Genomic DNA, 27,495 nt, shown 5'->3' with positions numbered 1-27,495 from the left:
TGTCAATAGTGATGGCCAGGTCACATCCCAGGAGGAACAGTAGCTCAGTTTTGAGGTGGAGCTTGAGGTGGTGTCGCCATCCAATCCGAGATGTCAGCAAGCACAGCAATCCATGCCTCCACTTATGTCAGAGGGGGGAACCGACGGGACCAGTTGGGTGTCATCGGCATAGCAGTGGTGGTAGAAGCTGTGCAAGCGGATGACCAAACCCAGAGATGTAGGGTAGATGAATGTGAAAGTGGAGGTCCGTCTCCTGCGTCGGAACCCGGCCTGCTCCTGTGGGAGCAGCGGGTCCATGATTGGTTCGACGCGGGCGTAGATGAGACACTCGAGGATCTTGAAGGGGATACATAACAAAGCTTTGGATATTTGGTGAGTATTGCCCCTGGATTAGTAGTGGAAGTCAAATAGGAAGACAAAAAAACTCAGACTCACACCCAGTTCTGCCCAACTGAAATGACATATCACCTCACTTTTATTTCAAAATGAGGCCTGGAGTTTGTACCAAGACAATGGAATGGATACATTGAAATGGGCAGATAAATTCATATTCACTCACTGCATTAAACACTTTACACTGTTTAGCACGTATGATGTAAATCTTTGTTCTGAAGTTTTTTTACCATGGTCAAAAGGTCACCAATTCTTGGTTTGCATGAAAATGTCCATAAAAGTGCTAATGTAACAGCACAAGTTTTTCTTGGATTTGCAATGCATCTATTTTGCTTTCAGTAAAATGTTCAGGTCCCACATAAACAGGAATGATAAACAATAAAACAAGTGCAAAACAAGACTTTTCAAAAATGCGTAGTATGAAGCAGCCATAATTGTTAAGTCTTGAAGCAGGCCATTCCACAACCCAGTACACTTTCTTCAGGAAATAAAGTTACAAAACAGCAGAAATGTACATTTCTTAGCAAAGAATTTCCGAAACCATAAAATATCTAGCTTGAACACTCCCAATTAAAATCAAAAGTTGAAGTGGCACTCCAGGATTTGTTACATTTGGCTTATTAATGACTTATTGGGATAGCTTTAGTCTCTGCTCTTGGAGTACAGTACATGGGGATCTGGTCCATAGCATCTAAAACTCCTGAAAACGGCATTCAAATTGTGTTACACTAAAGACATGACTTTGGTAATCTATCTGGACATTGTAGCAATCTTTGAAAACCGAAAGCACCACCAATATAAAAACAAAAAAATCTACTGTAAAGTTACTGCTGACAATTGTTTCTGTGCAATCAGTAACTATGGTGGCCTTTTATGCACTGCACTAAACTACCCACCGTTTTTACCTCTGGACCTTTGCACTAGCATCATGGTTAATGCCAACTATAGAACTAGCACAGATTCTCAGAAGTGCCTGGATTAGAGTAAGAAATGAGCATTCTTCACGCTACACTCCAAGTGAGTGCAAAAACAAGCTACATGTTAAAAATATTGGAGTGCCCCTTTCAGATCAATTAAAACATGCCACCATCTGTGAGCCAAATTGGTCTTGCAAAAATAAAAAGACTGCAATATCTTTTTAGAGTGCATTAGAACAAAATTATATATTCCCATTCGTGTGGTTTTCACCTTCCTGTAGCAATGCTGTAATTTTCAACCATTTTAAATAAATGGAGATTTGATACCTTTCAGAAGCATTTCTATCCATCACTGACTTATTACAACATGGTTCACTCAGGGAGGAAACTTAACATTAGGGATTGTCCTTATGTTAGGATTTCAAGGGATTGTCGTTATGTTAGGGTTTAAAGGGATTGCCCTTTCCACTGGGTATTGGTAAAATAAGGTAAATTAAGAGTAAAATTATATCTGCAAGGTGATATATTAAATCTATGTTCTGGGGCAGCTTTTGGCTGGAACATTATGGCATAGGGAGGTTTCAGAGTTCTTCTTGGGCAGAGAAGATGGGCTTCGATGGGTAAAGTAAACACATTTGAGAGTTTAATGTCTTCAAACAAATCAAAGGATTGCCCAAATTCTGTTCACTTGAAACAAGCTATGAAATTTGTGCATAATTGAAGTTGTGTACTGGTGTGTTTGCATTACTCCTCGGCTTGGGCTGCCATTTTAGGGCTGGCGACGCTCCTTCTTGGTGAGCAGGTAGCACTGAATGGTTCTGAGACGGTCTTTGGCCGGGGCGAACTCTGGCTGCAGCTTGAGAGTGGACTCGTACCAGCGCATGGCCTTCTCAAACTCCTCCTGCCAAAGAGAATCCACACACAATGTAAGCCTTCATCAAGCAGACAGATGTTATACCCCATTATAGAACAAACATCAGCCCCACTGTCACCAGCAGACCTCCCTGAGTCCGATAGATACCCCTGTGTCTGCTGTGGATGTCGTAGCATTTAGTTAACACACACACACACGTACACACAGACATACACCAGCCCACTTCCGGCTTTAGGCAAGCAATCTTTATCCCAACTGCCAAGCAATAAATGCCCGGCCAAAGAACTGATGTCAGTGGCGTCTCACCATGGCGATGTAGACGTTGGCGAGGGTGAAGTGGTTCACAACAAAATGTGGCGCAATCTCCACAGCCATGCGGGCCACGGTCAAGGCATCGTCCCACAGCCTGGCATTCTGGAAGATGTTCGCTAGACTGATCAGAGGAACGTCCTGAGAAAGGAAGAGCAAAAGACTGGTGTGGAAAGGAAAGAAAGTAAAGTTGTGTCAATCATTACTTTATAGCCTCTAACTATAGGCTATGGTTAGATTAAGCTTAATTGTATTTTGGAGTCAGAGTTTGTTAAAAGCAAAACAAAACAATTAACATGCTCCTTTATGGAGTAATCAGGTTGCTTCAAACAACTGGATCTACCACAGAGTGTGCATATTTAGGTCCAGCTGTAGAAGCATCATATCTATTGAAGCATAATTCTGAGAGAGACCTTGGTGTTCTCTGAGAGACACCTACATTATATGGACAAAAGTATTGGGCCACCTAGACATTACACCTACAGGTGCTTTTATGACTTCCCATTCTAAATTCATAGGCATTAATATGGAGTTAATTTCTCCTTTGCAGCTATAACAGCTTCCACTCTTCTGGGAAGGCTTGCTACAAGATTTTGGAGCGCGTCTATGGGAATGTATGCCCATTCAATCAGAAGAGTATTTGTGTGGTCAGACCCTGATGTTGGATGAGAGGGCCTAGTTTGCAATCTCCGTTCTAGTTCATTTCAAAGGTGTTGGATGGGGTTGAGGTCAGAGCTCTGTGTGGGCCAATCAGGTTCTTCCACACCAACCTCAATTTTAGACAAATAAAAGAATTCTCCCAAAAGCTTTATCTAGCTTATTTGGGGGACCCTTTCACAGGCCATCATTTATGTCTACCTCTTCATAAATGAATTGTTGTTGTATGTTGTTTGGCAATGTGAATAAACTACTACTACTACTACTACTACTACTATTACTACTACAAATGCCGTCTCTGTGCTATGATGGGCGCAAAAACCGGACTGGAAAACTTACAGCTAGTAAATCATTTATCTGTTTGAAAACAATCTTTTCCATAATTTTACTCAAAAAGGGAAGGTTGGAGATTGGTCGAAAACTGCTAAGAACTGGAGTGTCTAGGTTACCTTTCTTCAGAACGGGTCTCACCAAGGCAGTTTTGAGTGTAGAGGCAGAGTGCATGGCTAGGTGCTTGATTTTATACACCTGTGGCAATGGGACTGAATGAAACACCTGAATTCAATTATTAAGAGGTGTGTCCCAATACTTTTGTCCATATAGTCTAGGTGCTCTCATGTAATTTGGTATCTTTGCAGAGTTCGATTAAGCGTATCTTACCTTCACGTGGTGGGGCGCGTAGTTGAGGGCCTGGCGGAGGCAGTCGATCGCTCTCTTGCCCTGACCCTTCACCCTCCAGTACAGGGCAGCTATGCTGGACAGCACCCAGGAGGTCTGGTTCTGTGTGTAAATGTGTGTAAGAGAGTACAGGTAAGAGTTTGGATGAGGGAGTGAGTAGGTGTGCAAGAGAGTGAGTGAGTGAGTGAGTGAGTGAGTGAGTGAGTGTGTGTGTGTGTGTGTGTGAGTGAGTGAGTGAGTGAGTGAATGAGTCAGTGTGTGTGTGTGTGTGTGTGTGTGTGTGTGTGTGTGTATAAGAGAGTCAGTGTGTGTGTGTGTGTGTGTGTGAGAGAGAGAGAGAGAGAGAGAGAGAGAGAGAGAGAGAGAGAGAAAGAGAGAGAGGCAGGGGTGGGTCTGTTGTAGCTAATCCAAAACGGCAAGTCAGACTTGTCAAACTGAGAAGCATAGCCTACATTTTAAGCGACGGCAACTGGATTATCAGAGAAGCATAGTAGCCGACTACATTGTAGCATTTTACTCCCCCTGTAGCAGTGCTCTCTACTGCCCCTTGTGGTTGCAGGTTGTAATATTATTTGACCGCAGCTGCCACTGTCGTCGTTGCTCTCACCACGTGGTAGGATGAAAAATTGCAGATTGGCTGACTGTATGTACATGTATAATGTAGGCGAGGAGGGATGGTTAGAAAAAAAAAATGGAAAAACGTTTTTATGAATGAAATGTGATTTTAAAGGTCAGAAATAATGGGAGAGATGTATAATACATTTGTGGATAGTGCAGAGAGAGCCTCCCCCCGCAGGCATGAAAGTATTGTGCGAAAACGTCAAAACGTTAACTAGCAGCAGGTGCCTCCGAGCTAACTTAGCTGTGTAACGTTATGGGCTAGCTAACGCTGCCTTGCAAAATGGACACATTTGGGGGGTTGGGGGGGGCGCGGGTGTGTCACTGTTTTCAGAGGGGAGGCCCACATTGATGGAGTTTGGGAACCCATGGTCTAACTGTTCAAGTGAATGGACAACCCCTCACCTTTTCCAACACCTTGGCGATGCGTGTCCCCACCTGCTCAAAGGTCTGGGGGGAGAACTTGTCTTTCCCGAGGTTCTGCAGTACCTAGACCATGGGGAGAACAAACAAGATGGAGGACACGAGGGAGAGAACAGAGGCAAGGCTAGGCTTACTGTGCCAAAGCTAGACAGAATAGCTAGTAAAGATTAGGGATGGCAAGCCTCATTCAGACAAGACAGAATACTTGTCAGTCAACAATTTATAAATGCCTAGTTCAAACACCGCTCTAACGCTGCACTGCACTCAAATATATTATATGTCACATTCCTTCTAAATGAGCAGGGATAGAATGTCGTCTGAATGCATTTTTCCATGTCACAATTTTGACTGAAGTTCAGCTCCCTTTGCCACTTTTTCAGCCCGGGAGAAGCATCGTCCTGCTCTGGATCCCTTTTCATAAGCTGCACACCATTTTACTCCCCCCCAAGTTCAACTCATTCATTCTGGTTGGAGCATACATCCCTCCTGACGCGCCGGTATAAGAAGACCACGGCCGGCTTGCGGAACAGATACTGAGTGCTGAACGTTATCATCCAGACACTTTTGTTGTCGTGGTCGACTTGAATAAAGCTGATCTCCCCCACATACCAAAAGCAGATTCAATGCTCAACCAGAAGGGACCACACACTAGACCACGGTCACACCACACTAAACAACGCATATCACGCCGTCTCCCGCGGGGGCATTGGGTCCATACCTCTCGGAGCTGACTCTCGCCAGTGTAGTGGATGGCTGCACGGTTGGCCACCCCGCCCAGGTGGTCCAGGGTGTGCATGCTGGCGGGCAGATTGGCGTTGCACAGTGGCTCGGCGGCAGGCTCCTGCAGAGGGGTGACAAAGTCGATGTGCTCCGTGATGCTGGAGGGGACAGAGGAGATTAGTTAATATAGTTACTGTGTTACTGCATACTTCAGACACTAGATGGCGATGCTCTGTAAATGGAAATGTGTAGTTTTACATGGTTTGAAGATTGTTTGTTTTATGCTATATATATATATTATATTAGTGTTTTTATGATGACAATGTAAAATTGTATGATACTATTTTAAAGTTTGACATTTATAATGTATGTTTTATATGTTTGGTATATATAATGTAATGTATGTTTAAATGTTATTTGTAATGTAATGTGTTAAATGTGGACCCCACTAAAAGTAGCTCTACTTTAGGGTAGAGCTGATGGGGATCCTTCTAAATAAACACATAAATAAACTTAATTATACAATTCAATCTACAATATACTATGCTGTGTGTCCTATTGATGGAAATGTTATTTTTTGAGTGTTTGTAAAATAATGACCAGATTTAAGATAACAGCCACGACATAATAGGCTCTGGGCACCAGCTTCACTACTTCCTGAAAGTCACTTGGCTTTTTTATTTCCTGTCCAATATGATTGGATTAAGTGATTAATCAGGTGTGCGCTGGGTCTGCCACACACCTGATTAATCACTTAATCCAATCATATAGGACAGGAAATAAAGGTGCCAAGTGACTTTCAGGAAGGCTGGTGCACAGAGCCTATAGAGGAGGAGTTGGAGGTGTGTACTGACTCAATGTTCTTGGCTGAGACGGCCAGCCAGGTGCTGGCTACAGTGGTGAGGTCCACCCTACGGGTCCGCTGGCACTCTTCAGGTCCTGGCCAGCCCAGGTTTGAGTAGTCCCTCCAGCGCCCTGCAGGCCACACACATGCACACACACACGCACACACACGCATGCGCACACACACGCATGCGCACACACACGCATGCACACACACACGCGCCGCACACACACACGCATGCGCACACACACGCATGCGCACACACACGCACACACACACACGTCTTAATACTGATTCGATAGAGATCATGTAAATTTAGCTATATTTAAATTCGAATCTGTTAAGTTTTATGACACATAGATTGCGGCATAAAAATATATTAATCTAATAATTTACATGAATGGTTAGTTAAGCAGAAATAACGCTATATATTAAAGGACAATGCTCGTTTTTGACAACCTGGACCTTATTTACGACATATTATAAGACGTTTGACTCACCGAGATCACTTTGGTGTAGTTCGGAGGCATGTAGAAGAAATTTAAAATCCAGCGCGAGCCAGTATATCCATGTAATGGCGGTGGTCGGGGCACTTAGAATGCAGTTTCTAAAAATCTATTTTCTGCCGCGAAACGGTTGTTTTCATCAATCTGTCTTGATGAATCGCTAGTTGTGCTTACATAGAGCATAGCCTGTTGTGGTTTTCACATGCCATGATCTTTAGAAACGTCTTTCGAAACGAAATAGCTTCCTCACTTGCTCCAGCACTAATGCGTACAGCGCGCAATCGTTGCTCCAGCACGCTGTGCGCATGCGTGTTGGAGCAAGTGAGGAAGCTATTTCGTGTCTAAAGACGTTTCTAAAGATCATATTACAGAGGCATGTGAAATACCACAACAGGCCTATACTCTCTATGTAAGCACAACTAGCGATTCATCAAGACAAATTGATGAAAACAACCGTTTCGCGGCAGAAAATAGATTTTTAGAAACTGCATTCTAAGTGCCCCGACCACCGCCATTACATGGATATACTGGCTCGCGCTGGATTTTAAATTTCTTCTACATGCCTCCGCACTACACCAAAGTGATCTCGGTGAGTCAAACGTCTTATAATATGTCGTAAATAAGGTCCAGGTTGTCAAAAACGAGCATTGTCCTTTAAGCAAATCAGGTTTGCCGCCTGCCTCTAGCTCCAGTTCTAATTCTTCAAGAGGGACACAATATGGAAAATAAACAGGGACTAATTAATTGCACAAATATAATACCCAACTGTTAATTTTGACAGCCTAAGTGTTTAAAAAGTGTCCTGCAATTATATTAACACGATGTAACAATGTTTTCTCAACCATCGTATTTGGCTATTAAACATCGGTGATGGATGATGACATCATTCATCGGCCCAACCCTAGTGTGAACTGAAATCAAGGCAGTCGCAGGACAAAAATCATGGGAATCTTGGGAATAGTCTGCACACTGCAGCTTGAAGCTTCCCTTTGCTTATTTCTTTACTTATATCTTTTTGCGTACGCAATGTGGTGACTGAGAAGACTGATGTAGTCTAGCCTACCAGACAGCGCTCTCGTCAAACGCAAAACACAGACACCTGTGGAGGTAGCAGCACTCGCTCACTGACAATTCAATTTGATATTTAAAAGACAGGAATAGAGTCCACACACTGTAGTTCCCTTATATAGTTATTCCATGAGTGACGTGACTAGTCCAGGTCTTAAGAAGAACGGTAGCTCGTCATGTCACTCTTGGAATAACTAAACGGGAGCTACAGTGTGTGGACTCTATCCCTTTCTTTTATATATCAAATTTAATATAATCTTCAGTGAGCGAGCGCTGCTACCTCCACCGGTGTGTGTGTTTGCGTAATTTTGCGGGCTAGGTTTAAACTTAGGCGGACCTCACAAGTATAGTAATACAAAGGTGCTTGTGTGTGTGTGTGTGTTTACCTGAGGGCCCAGGAGAGGGGATGGTGGGCCCGCTGATCTCCAGGACAGAGTGACCAGGCAGCAGCTCCCCCTGGTGGCTGTCCTCAGCGCTGCTCCAGCCCTCTGGGCTCTCTGTCTTTGGCTTCCTCACGCGCTTCACCTGGAATGTGATCTGAGCAGGCCATACAAAGAACATGGACATATTAATAGAAATGAAGGCCTGTGCTCACATTTTTCGAAGCTTGGCATGGGTCCTCCAAAGAGCAGATGGACTGCTGCCACACCGGGTGCCAACACCGCAATGTGACCCGATGACCCTCGGCCCAATGACATCTACTGTACCAACATGTCAAACAATTATGGCAACTGAATGTGCTGCCATACGAACGAGAAGTTTGTCACTCGGCACCAGCAAGACACCGAACAAAATAGAGACCAAGACGAAGCGGATGTTTCTTTATTCCTACAGTAAGATACAATGCTAATTGGCAAGCAATCTGTAGCTAGCTAGCAGGTAGCATTGTTAGATGCCCCTTGGTATCATGGATCTTGGTATGGGGGTGACCATAGCACTGGACGGGAGCATATCCTGCGTGCGGAACTACTCTTTACCGAACAGCGCCGGCCAAGAATTGCTCATCCAAACAACTTCTCAGAGGACACTGCGTGTTCTAGGGTCCTGAGAAATACATCTGCCAAATGTCAACTTCGTACATTGGCTGGTTGGCGAGATAATCTGGGACAGCGTGATCCAAGTAATAATCCTAGTCCAAAAAATGAATGGAGGCAAATGGCACCCTGTTTGGGTGGCTTGTGGACCCGCCCTGTGATTCAGACCTGCTCGAAAATATAAGTTGTCCCATGCTACATCCCTCCACCGAGTTTCCTGAAAATTGGTCTGGCAGTTTTTGCGTAATCCTGCTAAAAAGAGAACCAACAAACACACGCGAGCGAAAACATATCCTCCCGCGGAGGAAACAATCACCTACCCACTCAGCCCCCTCATCGTCCTCGCAGTTCCCAAAGCAGGGCCCGCCGGGGCGCGCTCCCATGACGCGGTCGCTGTTCAGAACCCGAATCCCCCGGAGGTCCCCCCTCTTCCCCCCAACGTCCAGCGCCCCCATCAGCTCCTCCTTCAGCTGCCACTCCTCCTCTTCGCCCCTCTCTCCTCCTCCTCCTTTGGTGGGGGCTTTGCCTGCTCCGCTGGGGGAGGGAGACGTCCGGTGCTGGCCTGCCGCTGCCTCCCCAGAACCGTTACTGTCCAGAACTACCTCTGAGAGGGGGAGGAGGAGGGGGAGGTTGGAGAGGGAGGGGTAAGGGAAATATATCAAAATGAAATACCATCAAACTAGTAAAGATAGCCTGCTGTTTGATCCGTTATTTGACTGTCTACTATACATGGTCAGTCATCCAGTCAATGACAGTCAAGCTGTAAATGTATTTTTTTCTGAGCCAGTCAAAAAGTCCCTCTCAGCTCTGACTGGGCAGTGCTGACACTATCAAATTCATAGCATACCACATTATAGTACTACAGTATTTATTGATTGTATATTTACACAAATAAACATCTGTGAAAATCCCGTACTGGGAATAGGGGATTATGTATGTTTGTCATCTAGAGCTGTCTATATGGGTGCTCTTTTGGGTCGTTTGTTCTCCACTATTATATTACATCTTATCTTGATATCTATAATGACGTCGAGAGTTTGGCCTTTTTTACATTTGTACTGGACAAGAAATGGATGGAGCCATCTGAGGTTGGACCTTACTCTCAAACAGCAGGGAGTCCTCCAGGGCGGAGACGGGCAGAGACGGGGCAGCTGTGGGGTCCTGCTTCTCCCCGTTGTTCTCCCACTCCTCCAACGGTTCTCCTAGCTCCTCCTCACCAACACATGCATCACCTTCTGATGTATCAATACATACACAAACACACCATTTTGGTTAAAATTCATACAATAGAGAATTACTCCACAGGCCTTCAGAGGGTGCTCGCTAAGACTGTGTAATGGTTGCAGTGAGTCCTGCAACACTGCATAAGGTAAGGTTTGTTTTGTTTGTTTGTTTTGTTTTGTTTGTTTTATTCATACCTCATCATCATCATCATCATCATCATCATGGAGCATACTTTATATACATGGATGTATGAGTTTTTTTCCAAGCAATTTGATGAGCGTGTTTCACCCTGACACAGAAACTATTAGTGGGTATCTCTGAGCACACCACTACTGGAGCCTTAAACCCCCGACACACCATGCTGATAATTGACCGTCGTGAACCTCCGTGAGCATCGCGAGTGTGTGTGTGTGTGTGTGTGTGCGTTCATCACTTAAACCAGCAGGGGTCACAGCAGGTTGGGTGGATGAAGAGATGTGAATGTGTGTGTAGTGTGTACATGTGTAGTGTGTGTGATGTAACAACTCAAGTTGCAGTATGTTAAAGAGGAATGGGTAAAACTATTTGTATTGTTGTATTGTATACTATTTGTATTTGTAAAGTGTGTATACTGTGTGTTTGTGGGTGTGCACGTGCAAGTCAGTCACACCTCTACAGGTTGTAGAGTGGGTAGAACTTGGTGTGTGTGTGTGTGTGTATGTATGTGTGTGTGTGTGTGTGTGTGTGTATGTATTTATGTAGTGTATGTTTAGGTATTTGTGTATTTGTGTGTGTGTGTATTTATGTAGTGGATGTATAGGTATTTGTTAGTGTGTGTATGTGTGTGTATGTATTTATGTAGTAGTGGATGTTTAGGTATTTGTGTATGTGTGTATGTGTGTGTATGTATTTATGTAGTGTATGTTTAGGTATCCGCGTGTGTGTGTGTGTGTGTATGTATGTGTATGTATTTATGTAGTGTATGTTTAGGTATTCGCGCGCGCGTGTGTGTGTGTGTATGTGTGTGTGTGTATGTGTGTGTGTGTGTGTGTGTGTGTGCGTGCGTGGGCATGGCTCACTCACGCTGGCAGGGGGCTTTGTGCAGCAGGTTGTATTGGAAGGGGTAGAACTGCAGACAGCGCAGCAGGGGCAGGCTGGCCCCACACTGGCAGCAGCGGGCAGGCAGGGCCAGGGCGTGGCGGAACAGGGCCAGAGCGCCCGTCATGTTCCCCTGGGCCAGGCGCGCGCTCACCAGGCTCAGGAGGGTGTGGGGCTGCCCAGGACACACAGGGAGGGGGTCATGCCAACAGCTGACAAGAGGGAACGACACTCATCGTACTGTGTGTGTGTGCGTATGTGTGTTCACTCAATGGGTGTGTGCCTTGCTGCAAGACAAGATTGAGTTTCCTGGATGACTGTAGCCATTTGTGCATGCAAGATTGTAAGTGTGATTGCTAGGGATGTAATGATAACCGGTATAATGATAAACCGTGATGAAATTTGATTACATTTATCGTGATCAAATTATCATTAAAACCGTTTGATTTCTGCCCTTTGAAAAACTCACTGTAAATACTGTCCAGCATTAACCCAAGTTAGCAACACTCTCCAAGATGCATTATTTTAATGTTTATGCAAAAAAGTGCATAGTGCTGCTAATTTGATTCGTGGTGTTCAATATAAAACTTGGTGAAATGATATCAGTGTGCATCAGTAGTTTTAGATAATTTTCAGCACATTTTACGATACTGTGATAATACTGATAACCGTGATAACTTTGGTCACTATAATCGTGATATGAAATTTTCACACCGTTACATCTCTAGTGATTGCAAGTGTGTGTGTTGTGTGTGCGCGAATACCTCAGAGTTATTGAGCGCCAGAGCATCCTCCAGCAGTGCACATGCGTTGGCGCTGAGGCCGTGGCGCAGCAGCAGGTTGGCAGCGTTGGTGAGGGGGAGGTGTCGGTGCGATGGGGGTGTGGATGCCAGGGCACCACGCAGACACTGCAGGGCGCGGGTACCGTTGCCTTTAGCTCGCCAGAATAATGCCGCCTCATTCTGTAGCAGCCAGAGGGGGGCGCTGGCCTGGAAACAGAGCAGGGACAAGGACAGAAGGGGTTGACTAACCATTTTTGACTGGTTACCAAATAACTAATTATTATCTAGGAACAATAGTCACGTCATCGTAGGTGCAGGCCATTTTCCTTTAAAGGAACAGAAGGAAAAGGAACCCCTGAACTGCTCTATTTTGCACTTGAGTGGGAGGAGCCTGTGGCTGAAGCTGCTCCCCATCTGCCACAGCTCGCCATGGCGGGGAATGGAGGGGTCGTCTAGGATAGACCTCAGTTTGTCCCTCATCTTCCTCTCCACTGTCTCCAGGCTGTCCAGTTGTTTAGGGGCATTACCTCCCTAATGTAGGTAATCAAGTCGCTCCGCTGTCACTAGAAGTTGCTTGATCAACGCTGCCTCCTGGTGGTTAGTGTGCAACACTGCATGAAAAGGCGTTGGTGGATCCTGCCACCGTGCTGACGCCGCCGCGCTAACGCGTTTTTGCGAGGTCAAAATTAGAGGCTCAGGCAATGTAGGTGCCCCAGTACACTGTGGTGGTGATAGTAGAGGGGTACATTCCCTGGACTATGAGGCCTGTATTTTGATGGTGGGCGGCTTGCAACTCTCTCAGCTGCAGTGGTCGTGTCAATGGCCCAATAGCTTCCTGAGACAACGGCTAGCTCTAGTTGCACTGGCAAATAACAACAAATGTTTCAGCCTCACCTGTTTCATGGCTTGGGCGATGCTTGAACCAATCTCATCTAAACTCCAGCCTCCACTGCGAGACAGCAGCACCTGTGGCAAACACACACACACACACACGCACACACACGCACACACACGCACACACACGCACGCACAAAACACTCAAGGGTTTTGCTTATACTTTTAAGCATTTTTCATGCATATCCACAGCGTCTCTGCATTGTACCAACCTGTTTGGCGTAGAGGTCTGGCAGCTCCTCCCCCTCCATGGGCCAGCCCACCGAAGCAGGCAGGTCCGCTGGGGGGGGCTGGAGGGAGGGGCCGCAGTCTGGCACGGCCACCATCTTTGGAGGGCTGCCACTCTTATAGAGCACGGTCTGAACTGGACTGTACACACACGCACGCGCACACACATGCGCACACACACACACACACGCACACACACGCACGCACACACACACACGCAATGCTGGTATAATAAAAACATACATAAAAACTCTAAATGCTAGGGGTCTTTTGAATATCTAATAAGAGATAAGACACCCTTGCCACGGCATTCAGGCAGATGAGTGTCAGTCTCCCAGACACACCCACCTGAGGCCCTGTGTTTCGGGGGGGAGGTAGAAGGTGGGCAGTAAATGGGCAGAGGGGATAGTGGGGAACTCATGGGTGCAGTCTGCTCTCCGCGGCCATAGCTTCCTCTGAATATCCTATGAAGAAGCATGCATGTACACACACTGTTAGTTTCCCAGTCTAGCACACGCCTTACACACAATCTCTGTTCTGGCATAGCAACCTATAACCTGTCAACATGCAGAATTGACTCATTTATTACCAACTGTCTGACCGATGCAAACGTATGCTTACAAACACACGCACGCACACACACACACATGCACACACACACGCACACACACCTCTGTGGGAGAGGCCTCCTGGCCCCACAGGGCTGCCGGCTCCTGCTCTCCAGACATGGAGGGGTGGAGCTGAGGGCTGGCCGTGTCGTTGGCGCTGTGATCCGACACCAGAGCCACGCCGTGGGCCACCGACACCTCCTCCCCAAACTACACAGGCATGGACAGGGAGAGAGAGAGAGACCAAAACAATGAGAGATGAGTGAGAGAGAGAATGATGAGAGTGAAGTGCAGTGAGAGAGAGATCAGTGATCTCCAATCACCATAATCTTCAATCACCAGTCACCTGTAGAAGCCCAGTCATTCAATGGACATATAGGCTGAGGTAATACCCTGCCCCACTTAAAATGCAGAACTGACTTTCTAATGGCCAGCTGTTTATTGACACCTCTGACTCACGCCAGGCTCACAAGAGCCTAGGGGTGTAATGGTACACAAAATTCACGGTTCAGTACATACAATTTCCCTAGTTTGGTCTTTTGTTTTCTTATATCCCTTTTGATAATGGTCTGGACCACTTTTCCTGCTTTTTATTACAATTTAATAACACCATTCAAGCCATTTTAATCTAATCTATTTTGTATTTACTTGCATTATTAGTAGGCTACTATTGTACTATTAAAGCGATAAACTACTATGCATCCTTTCAGGCTTTCAGCAATCACACATTTTGTTCAGAAAATGTAAATGGTACCATTCTAGTTACCATTGCAATTTAACTCTGCTGTCTAATTTTATTACAACTGTGAAGCACTTTCAGCTGCATTTCATGTATGAAGGATGCTATATAAATAAGGTTTATTATTATTATTATTAGTAGTAGTAGTATTTATCATCATCACTATCATCATCATCATCATCATCACCACCACCACCAGCAGAGGGAGCAGCTGGTCCTGCCATACCTGAATGAAGTGGACGTGTTCAAACTGGTCTCCCCGGTGATAACGCACTGGCAGGTCGAAGGGGCAGAAGAGGCAGCGCTGCTGCTGTCCTAGATGACACATCTGGTGGTTCCCTACACACACACACACGCACGCACACACGCGCACACACACACGCGCACGCAAACACACACGCACGCACACACACGCGCACACACACACGCGCACACACACACATTACTCCCAGACACTCACAGTCTTGTCCTGAATAAAGCTTGTAGGCTTGTTTTTCATGCAGTTAGAAGACTGGGACCGTTCAGATCATTTTAAGATGTATGTGTTTAATTATTTTATTAAACCTTTATTTTATGTGTATCTCTGAGTGTGTGTGTATGAAATCATCATCTCCTCACCCAGCTGTGCCTCTTTCGCCATCTGGGTCTCATGGATGATGTTGCGCAAGATCTGCTCTTCCTGCAGCAACTTGTGCTTGTCTAGCGCCTCCTGCTGGCGGAGGTAGTGGTCGTGTTGCTTCTGGTACTCCTTCAGCTCATTGAGCGTTCGCTGCAGGGACCTGGTTGAAGCAAGGCAAGGAAAGGGGGAGGTTGGTCACTCACTGCATCTTATATCTCCACCCTGAGATCATAGGGTGTACACTTTTTAGAGGGTGAACCCATCATTGATAAACATGACAAAACATTGATGGTAATCCATGGATTATATAGGCAAGGCAAGTTTATTTATATACCACATTTCAGCCACAGGGCAATTCAAGGTGCTTTACATGAGACATTAAAAGCATTAAAACAAAAAGCAAGACATTATAGACATTTAAAACAAAAAGCAGGACAAATAGAATACAGGAATAAAAGTATAGCTAGCTAACTCTGTTAATGTTCGGTCAACTAGCTTGTATCCATTAGCTAGCTTATCTGAATACATATTTCCAGAGCTGCATTCAAACATAGTCCCAATAACTGTGCAACTTACATAATTATATTAATTATTTCACGAGTGGAGTTAACGTTCCAAAAGAATAAGGAAAGAAACCAAAAAATAGAGGACAGTTTCTTCAAAGTAGGAGGGATTTATCCCATTGACATGCAAATTACCTAATCACAATGATGCGGAAGCACTGCCTCCTAGAATGACTTCCAATATGAATTGTCATTACCCCTTCATATACACCCATAAGAAGGCAAATGGCACTTTGAGAAATACGTGGTTTATATACTATTCTGTTTTACATTTCGGAATATTTGACATGTTATAATCTTGCTTTGTCAATGATTTTTTCATCCAAAATTTTGAGGGGGCACTGCCTCCCTTGCCTACTCTCCGTACCACACACTACCGTGTTGGTGTTTAAGCTTGTGTTGTGTGTATGAGTGCACACGTGTATACATGTCTTGCACCCGTGTGTGCATGTATACATGTTCCTTGGTGTGCGTGTTGATGAGGGGCCTGTAATTACCTGTGCTGGGCCTCCAGGCGCTGTTCCAGTTTCTGCTGACACAGCACAGCATGCTTCCTCCTCAGGGCCTGTTCGAAGCCTATCTGGGCCTGTAGAGACTGCTCGTAGCACAACACTGAGTGGTTGTACTCCCCTAGCATCTAGAGAGAGAGACAAGAGGGTGTGAAAGATTCAATGCCCTATTTTTGTGCCGGCGCTAGGCGGCGTTATGCCCTGGTGCTGGCGAATTGCCAGTTTCGTCTTGCACCATGAGAGCATATAGGCCTACTGCCAACTGGTATTCATCCAAACTTTATTTCAGACTTGGGTCCAGATAAAAAACAGGACACAACATACAATGCATTACATACAAGAAATCAATAAAAGGTCATGGTTTGAAATAATAATATTGTCTTGCAAAGAGTAGCCTTATGTTTGATAAAACCAAGATTATTTCATTTTCAGACTCGTTAAAGGACAGGTTCCAAATTTAGCATTATAAGCCATGTTATAAGGTTATTTATGATCATATACAACGGCTGATATCAAAGTTTCATCAAACGGTGCACTCTCAAGATATAGCCCGTCACTGCTAACACACTCAATGTGTGCACATAGCATATGCACATAGGTACATAGAGAAAATCACTCAAAAACACCATGAACTCTCGTTTTCAAAGATATAATTCCTGTCTCTGAGGTCTACAGACAATTCCTCTGACTTCATGGCTTGGTTTATGCTCTGACATGCACTGTCTACTGTGGGACCTTATATAGACAGGTGTGCGCCTTTTCAAATCATGACTTCTTTACACTGACTGTCCCTCGAGTGTTCACAGAACTGGGGAAAAAGGCATTTCGCTATGCTGCTCCCTCTGCATGGAATTCCTTGCAAGCTGACTTAAAATTGCCTGAACTGATCCCGTTTGACAGCTTTGTTGAAATTCTAAAGGATAAGGAACTTGAAAGCATTGGGGTTTGTCACTGCTTTTAAATCAGTTTTTATACCTCTAAGCTGAGCTTATTGTATTTATTGTATGTATGCTATTTGTATTGTAACGTTTTGTATTGTAATTTGCTGCCTCTTGGCCAGGTCGCTTTTGAAAAGCATTCAACACCATCCAGCGCCACCAGATGATCCGGAAACTCCGCCACCTCAACGCCCCCCCCTTCTCATCCACTGGGTGCACAGCTTCCTCAGTGACAGACCCCAAACAGTGAGAGCCGCCTCCACAACATCCTCCACCATCATCACCAACACCGGAGCCCCACAAGGTTGCGTCCTGAGCCCCTTCCTGTTCACCCTCTACACCAATGACACCAATCAGCCCCTCACCCATCACTACATACCTCAAATACTCAGACGATACTGTCATACTTGCACTCACAGACAATAACTCGGTTGCAGGCTATCAGGACTCCATCTCCCATTTCACATAGTGGTGCCTGGACAATCATCTCCTACTGAATGTGGCAAAAACCAAAGAAATGGTCATCACCCCCAACACACCCAGCGCAGCCCACAACTCCATCCACAACCCCACCTACATCAACAATGAAGCGGTAGAGATTGAAGAGAGCTACAAATACCTTGGACTCACCCTGGACAATAAACTGAGCTTCAATCAACACATCACTGACATCCATAAACGCAGCCAACAAAGACTCTCTTCCATCCGCAAACTCAGAGCCCTCTCCGTCGCCCCCCACTTCCTACTGCTGCTCTACCAGAGCATCATCCAGAGCATCATCCAGCCCCTCATCCTCTACTGCTCCCTCTGTTTCTTCCACATGCTCACTGCCCCCTACAAAAACAAACTCCTCCGTATCACACACACCGCCTCTAAGATCATCGGCCTCCCCACCCCCAACCTCTCAGACCTCAATAACCCCCCCTATCATCCCATGCAACATGTATAAATGTATGTATATATGTGTAAATATGTCAGATGACCACGTGTAGATGCGTTACTGTATGGGTATGTGTAAATTCGTCTTGGTGTATATGTGTAAATATGAAATTGAATGTTGGGTTTGCGGGGTAATGGGTTTATGTTGTGTGTTGCACTTGTACAGCTCAGTAAATATGAATTTCCTGCAAAAGATAATAAAGACTAATCTAATCTAAAAAGAGATTCTTTATCTCAATGAGCTTACCTGGTTAAATAAAGGTCTAATAAAAAAATAAAAACAATCAATTGAATTTACCACAGGTGGACTCCAATCAAGTTGTAGAAACATCTCAAGGATGATCAGTGGAAACAGGATGCACCTGAGCTCAATTTTAGCTCAATTCATAGCAAAGGGAGTGATACATTTGCAAAAATGTCTTCACTTTGCCATTATGGAGTGTTTTGTGTAGAATTTTGAGGCACAATGAATTTTATTCATTTTAGAATAAGAAGAATAAGGCTGTAGAATAAAATGTGGGGAAATGGATGGGATATGAATACTTTGCAGATTAACTGTAAATTAAAAACGTGCAATCTGTTTGCATGAACACACAGAAAGTACTGAAATACACAATACTTGCACTAGGATGTCTCTTGCTGGCCTGTCTATTTGATATGTGGGCAGCTGTAGCTCTGGAGGTGGAGCGGGTCATACAATGATGGGTCGGCGGTTCAAATCCCAGCTCCTCCTGACGGCATTTCGAAGTGTCCTTGGGACACCTTAGCACCTTGCATGGCAGCTGCCGCCATTGGTGTGTGTATGTGTGTGTGAACGGGTGAATGAGAGGCCTTCATTCTAAAGCACTTTTGATAAAAGTGCCTATATAAGTGCAGTCCATTTAGCATTTACCATTATATTATGATTAATGTGGTTTCTGTAAATGTGTCACCATCAGTGTCAAATGCCCCTCATCTAAAGGATAAAAACGATATATTTCTACAACTCTTTCCTAAAAGAATGAGTTTAAAAGATTCAGACAAGACTCTTTCATCCTTCAAGATTATAAATGCTGCCCTATGGGCTCCACTTACAGCATAGATGTTGCCCAGGGTGTAGTGGGTGGTGAGCAGGTCAGAGGTCAGGTCCAGGGCGGCATGGGCCAGGATGGCTGCGTCAGCAGAGAAGTGGGCCCGATGAAGGATGTTAGCCATGTTTACCAGGGCCACGTCCTTGTGCTGCCTGCATGGGCATAGCTGAGTTTCCGTTATCTGTTCAACAATGTCCGGTGAAAATAATTCCCTAGCACAATTTGATTTGGAGGCTAGTGTACTGTACTGTTCGCACCTTTGAATTAAAATGCATTGCGGATTTTTAATACAAATTATATTTCTGGCTGCATTGCATTGTTATTCACATAGTTTCTAAGGCACTTACATCGAGTAATTTTTTTTGCGATTTTGAATATGTTTATGCAGTTAATTAAGCAATAAGACACGAGAGGGAGTGCTTTACTGTGGTTTATTGGCACGGCTGTGGTGCAGCCGCAGGCACGACGCGAAGCATGCCCTCTATGAGCATGTGAGTGGTACTGCGGAACTACAGTCGGTGCCTTGAGATCCCACAGATAAGAATACTACCCCCAATGGCTCCTCACTGAAGGATAGAGCCTATATATATATACACACACACACACATTCCACGAGCTAGTGCATGCGTGGTTAACGAGCGCAGAGCTACCGGCCAGCGCATGCGGTGATTAACATGCCACAGAATTACCGACCTATCAGCACCAATCCAGAGTATGCAGAGTACTGGTGTTGATAGGCCTTCTGGCCGATCATCAAAAAGAGTAGTCAACGTTCTGGAATGCAATAAGACGTGTATTTTCCACCCCCATTCATCCCTTAAACACATGATAAACAGGGTCAGAACTGGAACTGCACCTGGGTGAGAAGTGCAATGCTCGAACCACACAATCCACTGCCCTCCTGGGCTCATTCTTCATGCGCCAGTAGAACGATGCCAAGTTGTACAGCACCCAGGATGATGAGTTCTGCAACAAAAACACATGCACACAAGCAAACAGGAGCACAATAAAAAATAAAGCTGCAAGCATCAATAGCGGGGACCAAGCGCAACGAACGCATCAAAGGCAACAAGTGAAACATGCCGTATCCATATTTGAGCTATAGCCTTATTTCCACTGTCGTGCTGAACCGCTCTGAGCACGCAGGGTAACCGTTCCGACGGTGTTTCCACATGGGACCGGTTGGGCCCAGAACCGTTCGCAGAACCGTTCTCATGGCACGGTTGTCTAACCGCACATTCGTGCTTGGTCCCCTAATGAGAGCATGCACTTAATTGGAGAATGCAATTAAAAAGTGAGGAATTCAATTCGGGCTCTAAAACTGTAGTGCACACCCCAATAGTTCACATTTATCCGGATTACACTTTTTTGCTTGGCTTTCCAAAAGGGATTTTCTTTCCATATCGTGGCTCGCATGGTACAAGCTTTCTTATAACTGTCAACCATCTGATGTTTAAAATGCTTAGACCCAAACTGTTATTTTAGTATTCAGCTCCTGTAATTGGGGTTCCCACTCATAAGTCATACAACACTTTTTTACTAGAAAATGTACTCGAAAATATAGAAACACTAAAATGTTTGTGCAGTATTGATAAAGACGTACCCCTCGGAGTCCTTGGTGGATACGGTGGCCAACCTCATCCATGCTACGGCCCAGCTTGTGTGACAGGGAGCCAAAGATGGGATCCTCTTTAGAGAGCAGAGGAGAGGTCAGGTTCACCCTCTCTTGCACACCCTGGACAAAAATGGATCGCGATTATAAGGATTCCATCAATGTTTTTGCTGCATGTGTACGATAAAATCTCGCAAAGCTGGAAGTATAAATATAATTCTTGTAATTTGGTCAAGCCGGCACGACACTCGACCTCAGGGGGTTAACCAGGGAGACATGTTATAGGTAAATTATAACAAAGTTTAACAGCAGCTGGAGTATAGGTATCCAGTGAGCATATGATGTCAATCAATCACATCACTTTACCTTCCCAGGCAGTCAATACCCCTGCATGCTTGGCTTCATGATTGCTAGAAGCCATTACCGTAGGGAGTAGGCTATATTGTGGTAGTCATTGACTGTTATGGTCCAATATAAACAAAAAAAATCCCCTTAATTTAAAACCCCTAATTTTTCCTCACACATTTTGGTCCATGTAGCCCACCCCAATCATGGATGACATTCATGAACATGCTCTTACTTACTCTAAGATGCTGGAAGGCATGGATACTATATGGTAGCTCAAACGCTTTGGCACAATCCGGCCTCTCCAAGTCTGGGGGTAGAGAAGACTTGGAATCCACATAATCCTCGGGGCTGCAAAGGACCACATTGTCATTTGATATGGATGTTACCAAAATGAGGAAAATAGGAAGGAAGTGGAGAAGTAAATGAGTCATCAGAATTTCCAGTACTTATCTTAGAAACTACTGATGGTACATATTGTTAAAAGCATGACATGGCAGAAATATTTCTGAGTTGCAGTGTCTGAATTTCACCCAATCTGCCATCAAGTTAAAGGACACGGCCAAGATTTTGGGAAATACGCTTGCATTTATCCCATCCAAGCTGTCCTCCTCCAAGGGCAGCCAGGAGCAGTGGGCAGCCAGGACAATCATTATTCAGTGAAAATGATTCACTGTTGCTCTACTATCCATCGCAATTCCAATTTCCGATCTAAGCATTGACTCGTACTCACTGAAGAATGGAATGCTGTTTATTCTCAAACATTCCCAGAAGGAAAAGTGCAAATGAGGAGCAGCAGACTGTCGGCTTGGTGCATTTGCCTTTCCTCAGGTCGTTTTTTTTTGGGGGGTGGGTACAGGTTTCTGAATCGGGCCGACTTCTGTCAGGAGCAGTCAGGAATAAAGTATCAAACCTTGATGATTTTTAGCTTACCGGATATCTTTGCTCTCCAAGGAGATGTAGGTACCATCGTACAGGTCCAGGTCTCCCAGGGGAACTTTGGCCGTGACACAGTCTGCATCCTCTTTGTAATGCCTCTGCTCCAGCCCCGTGTCCCTGTCCTCATTCTCCTCTATATGAATCTTCTGAGCAACTAGCTGCTTCTGTAAGGCAGGAGAAGGGCAAAAGAGATTCAGAGTGGGTGGACAGTCCTTGAGAAAATCAATCTGTGATGTTTTATATTAACGGCCGCCCAAGTATATTTTGTGACCAATTTAAGCATTCCCGGTTCTGTTAACGGTATTTGAGAAATTGAGAAAATGTATTTTTCTATTTATTTAGTACCTTTTTTTCTCTCCAACTCCATTTTGAACTTTGAACAAGATTAAGATATTTGTCTATTTTCGCCGTGATGTCTCTCTAACGCTGCATCAGAGATATGTACGAGGGGCGAGACGAGTGGACTAACGTTGGCGCTCCAAAGTTTTGTTATACCTGAATGGTCATGTCAGCAGTGTGTAAGACTTCAAACTTGACTTGAAGAAAAGATTATTATGTCATGTGATTACGGTTGTGTTGTTGGTTGGACACAGAGGCGTCATGCCTATAGAAGTTGAGGGGACACGTGCCCCCTCAGATTTGGGTGTGTTTTTTTTTTACATTTCTGTTATTGTTTGTTTACCATTACATTTTACAATGCGGAGTTATGAATTTTTTCTCTACTGAGCTGAATGTATTATTTTATTTATGTCATAGACCACCTCAAGTAACACCGTTAACTGCGGCAACTCTACCCCCCATTCACCTCCATTAATTTGGACTTTGAGCCAAAATGTCCATTTTAGATAGATCCATGGATAGACCACGACGGCTCCACAGACATGGTGCACTAGTATAGCTAATGTGTGTTCTAGTAGCTTCAGTGCCATGAAAGTGTGTCATCATCACCTCTAGCGTCTTGAGGTAGTTGACGCGGGTCTCCTGTCTCATGAAGATGACAAGGTCGTGTGGGTGTTTGAGATTCAAAGGAGAGTCAACCTGTAACAAGAAATGTTTCTGTTTAGACAGTGATGATATCAACCATCAAACAGCATCAAGCACCATATACAATCAAACTTCAGGACATTTCAGACGAATGCAACACAAAGCACTTCACAATAAAATAAAATGGAATAAATAAGTAAACGGCCACAAAATGACAAAATGAAAGACATTTTAGCAAGGAAGGATAATATAAAACAAAACTGGTGTGTTTTAAGAGTTTTTTGTTTTTTTTTAAACGGGTTGCCTACTCAAAAACTGTAAGTCTATCATAGCCCCAGTGCCTAAAAACCCTTTGCCACTGAGAATAATGGCTTTCGTCCCATAGCCCTGACCTTTATTGTGATGAAATGTCTTGAAAGATATGTACCGTCTCTGCTTACGGAAAAAGTTGAGCCACTGTTAGATAGTTTTCAATATGCCTATAAGCAAAACCGTAGCACAGAGGATGCAATTCTATGCATCACACCCTTCATATCTAAGCATCTTGAGAACAATAAGGCCTATGCTGGAATTCTATTTGTTGATTTTAGTTCAGCCTTCGATACAGTACAACCCCATGTGCTCCTAAAGAAGCTGAAAGACATGAGTGTCGATACTTTTTTAATCAAATGGATTTATTCCTTTATGTCAGCAAGTGAGAGTTAATGGGACGTTGTCAGAGACCAAATACTGCAGTACAGGAGTTCCGCAAGGTTGTGTTCTGTCGCCATTTCTTGCACTATACACCAATGATTGTAAAAGTAAATGGTAAATGGATTGCACTTATATAGCGCTTTTCCACCTTTGCTCAAGGACACTTCGACATGTGGACAGTCGGAGCTGGGATTCGAACCACTGACCCTTCGATCACTGAACGACCCACTCTACCAACAGAGGCACAGTACTCATCCAAACAATTATATTGTAAAATATGCTGACACTGCAATCCTGAGCCTCCTTGATAAAGACACAGACCCCTCTGTGTATCAAGATGAGATTGACACATTCATGGAGTGGTGTGACAATAACCACCTCATTCTAAATGTCACCAAAACACAGGAGATGGTGTTAGACCCAAGACAAGTGACTGACCAGGAGGCTGTAGCTCAGTTGATAGAGCCCGTCGTTCAGTGATCGAAGGGTCGGTGGTTCGAATCCCAGCTCCGTTAGCACCTTGCATGGCAGCTACCACCATTGGTGTGTGAATGTGTGTGTGAATGGGTGAATGAGAGGCCATTGTAAAGCGCTTTGAGTGCCGCTAAGGTGGAAACGGAAACTATATAAGTGCAGTCCATTTACCATTAAAAACAAGAAAATCACTCAGGTGACCACCAACAAATACCTAGGTGTTCAGATAGATAATAGTCTCTGCTGGAAAACGCATATTGACAGCTTATGTAACAAAGTGCAGCAGAGGCGTTATCATCTAAGGCGACTGGGGCTCTACGAGTGAGTTGACAGATCATGATCTTCTACCCATCAATCCTAGAGGGCGTAATCACATATGCAATAACAGTGTGGTTTGGAAATGTAACAGTGTAACTAAAAGGTAGACTAGTTAGCATACACAAAACGGCCATGAGAATTTTAGACAGAAGAGACTATGAGCCAATACAGAGTCTGTATGACAAAGCTGTCTTAGATAAGGCAAATAAGATCAGAGCAGACCCTCAACATCCCCTCTCTTCTGAGTACGAAACCCTTCCCTCGGGTAGAAGGCTGCGCATGACAAAATATAAATATCATCGCCTGAAGCTGTCATTTGTCCCAGCCTCTATTAAACTGATAAACTTGAGTAAATAGAGTATGAGTGGACACATCAACACCTTAGCACTTTGCACTTTATGGTTTAACACTAGTGCAATTGGGCAATGTGTAACAGGGCAATGTGCAATCTTAGTGTTGACTGTTGTTTTTAGTCGATGCTGTTGTCAATGACGATTGTTGTTCTCGATGGTCTTTTCCTGTTTTTGTTGTTCTGTTGTGTCCTGTGTAACGTGCTGTTTGTCAAATGCTTATAAAGCAATGCGGTGCTGTACCCAAGACAAGTTTCCCTAAGGGGACAATAAAGTATCAATCAATCAATTTCCTCCCGTCTCGACTACTGCAACTCAGTCCTCTATGGCATCAGCGCTAGCTCTATCAATATCTCTAACTGGTCCAGAATGCATCCGCCAAACTCCTAACCTACTCCTAATCCTGGCACCACATCACCCCAGTCTTAAAAGACTTCCATTGGTTTCCTGTTCCTGGTTCCTGATCCTGTTGGATCAACTACAAAATCCTGGTCCTCACCTACAAAGCCATTCATCAATGGGCCCTCCCATATCTCACAGGCCTCCATAGCAACACCTCCTACCAAACCTCCCGGCCCCCTCAGATCTACCTCCGTCTCCCTCCCAAATCTCACGGTTTGGGAGACGGGGCCTTCTCCTCCAGGGCACCTTCCACACTCTGGAACTCCCTCCCCAAGGTCATCAGAGACTCAAGCCCACAGTATTGCTGTTTAGCAACACCTAGTCAAGCACGTATTTTGCAGTGCGTTAACTCCTGCGTACCTACAGTCAACCGCAGCAGATTCTCCAAAGGAGGCGCTGAAGTTGACACATGGTACACACACATAGTTAAACGCAAGTATATCGAGGGCTTCAGAGTCCGGAACAATTTTCCAATCCTGCCTCAACACTCTTCTCCACTGCCTTCTCCTATCCCTCCTCCATCCATTCTTGTGTTTGTGTTGTCTTATGCGGTGGTTGTGCTGATTGTCTGTTGTTCGTCTCCCTACCCCCCCCACCCCGGTATAACGTGACTAGAAAAGCGCTCTATAAATCCCATTGATTATTATTATTATTATTGAGTATAGGTGTAAAAACAGCAGCTCTTCGAGACTCAGTCCTTATGTGAAGATTCAAGATCTGTTTATTGCCATGTATCTGGTTCACACATGCTAGGAATCTGACCAGGGTTAAGGCAGGACACAGGACAGGATGCAGGACAGGACAGTGCAAAGACATGACAGGTCAAAACAGTACAAAAAACTGTTCAAATACAAAATACAAAAACACTGCAACAAAATACAATGCAATGTACAAATATACTGTTAAAAAAGAAAGAGGAGGCACAAATGCAATATACGTAGCCTACTAATACAGAATGGAGTGTGGTGGGTATGTACAGTGAGTGTGCAAAGTGTAGTGTGGTGGATGAGCGGTGTTATGTACAGTGTGTGCAATCTGTGAGCCGTTGAGGTCCAGATAAATAGTGGTAAAAATAAACAAAGAGTGCTGGCGTTGGGTCTCACTAAGCAGGAGGCAGTTTGAGTCAATATTTAGCTTGACCTCGGCGGAATAACATTAGCTAGACTAGACTAGCTACTTAGCTAGCTTTAGCGCTAACTTGCGTCATTCATTCACATAGGGTTTCTATGCTAGCTAGCCCAGCTGGCGACCACATTTGAAGATCTACTTTCGCATGTAAGACTGTAACGATGTTCAAAAAGTCCCATGATATTTATGCTTGTGTGCACCGCGTTAGCTAGCAAACTAGCTCGACAGAGCTATTCTAGACGTATAGCTAAGCTAGGCAGCTTGTCATGTTCTTCTTGGCTAACGTTAGGGGTGCACTAGCCACTAGCTCTATGGCAAGAAATAGATTGGCTTGGATAAACGGACTGAAACATACTTGTTGTTGGATTTTTCCATCTTCAGTGACGACCCAATGAGTAGTAGCTCCTCCAGGCTCCACCAAAAGTATGCAAAGAAAGATGAAAACCTTTCCTTGAACAAATGCCTTTCGTGATACGTTAACATGGGGAAGACTATCCAGACTGATTTTCCTGACGTCCGCCATTTTTCCGTCTCTTTTCCACAATGTTGAGGTGTCATTGGTTGAGGCAGAAGAAGTTTATGACGTGTGATGATGGGATTCCCTCACTTCCTATAGGATTACTCCCCCAAGTAGGGTGGACACGTAGTACATTACATTACATTACAGTCATTTAGCAGACGCTTTTATCCAAAGCGACTAACAATAATTGCATTTAATGTATGAAAAGCCAATGTACTACTTGCAAGAACTCACAAGTGCATCTTCTTTCTAAAACAAGTGACTAAGAGCATAAGCTAGTGCAGAAGGGTCTTCACTGGTGGGGATGGGGGCAGGTGGGTGGCCCGGAGAGAGGTACACTGTCCACGACCAGCTCTGACCCGAGGGGGCGGAGTCTCGCCATCACGCCACTATCCACGCCACGGATCCCACAACTCAGCCCCTGAGTGGACTGCGAGATTACTTTTCGCAACCCAGTTTAGCAAGAACCCCATAAAGTTAGGGGTTAAGGTTAGGGTTA

At 44.7% G+C, this 27,495-nt stretch overlaps 1 protein-coding gene across 1 annotated transcript; it reads right to left on the bottom strand.

Annotated features, from left to right (window-relative positions):
- Nucleotides 1-447: 447 nt before the first annotated feature.
- On the bottom strand, nucleotides 448-26,999 carry ttc17 (tetratricopeptide repeat domain 17; the record flags this gene model as incomplete). Its single annotated transcript, XM_084436724.1, has 25 exons — nucleotides 448-2,211; nucleotides 2,491-2,634; nucleotides 3,811-3,930; nucleotides 4,852-4,935; nucleotides 5,588-5,747; nucleotides 6,444-6,564; nucleotides 8,394-8,544; nucleotides 9,362-9,645; nucleotides 10,142-10,276; nucleotides 11,328-11,517; nucleotides 12,107-12,331; nucleotides 13,019-13,090; nucleotides 13,231-13,387; nucleotides 13,595-13,710; nucleotides 13,918-14,064; nucleotides 14,820-14,932; nucleotides 15,212-15,372; nucleotides 16,273-16,412; nucleotides 19,236-19,383; nucleotides 20,088-20,197; nucleotides 20,835-20,966; nucleotides 21,428-21,539; nucleotides 22,122-22,291; nucleotides 23,076-23,165; nucleotides 26,832-26,999. 25 exons carry the CDS (start codon nucleotides 26,997-26,999, stop codon nucleotides 2,080-2,082), a joined length of 3,582 nt encoding a protein of 1,193 aa, XP_084292850.1. The 3' UTR covers nucleotides 448-2,079.
- Between the last annotated feature and the right edge of the window lie 496 nt (nucleotides 27,000-27,495).

This window comes from Borostomias antarcticus (genome assembly GCF_949987555.1).
Source record: "Borostomias antarcticus genome assembly, chromosome: 4".
Classification (NCBI taxonomy): domain Eukaryota; kingdom Metazoa; phylum Chordata; class Actinopteri; order Stomiiformes; family Stomiidae; genus Borostomias; species Borostomias antarcticus.
This window is presented reverse-complemented; position numbering and strand designations above follow the sequence as displayed.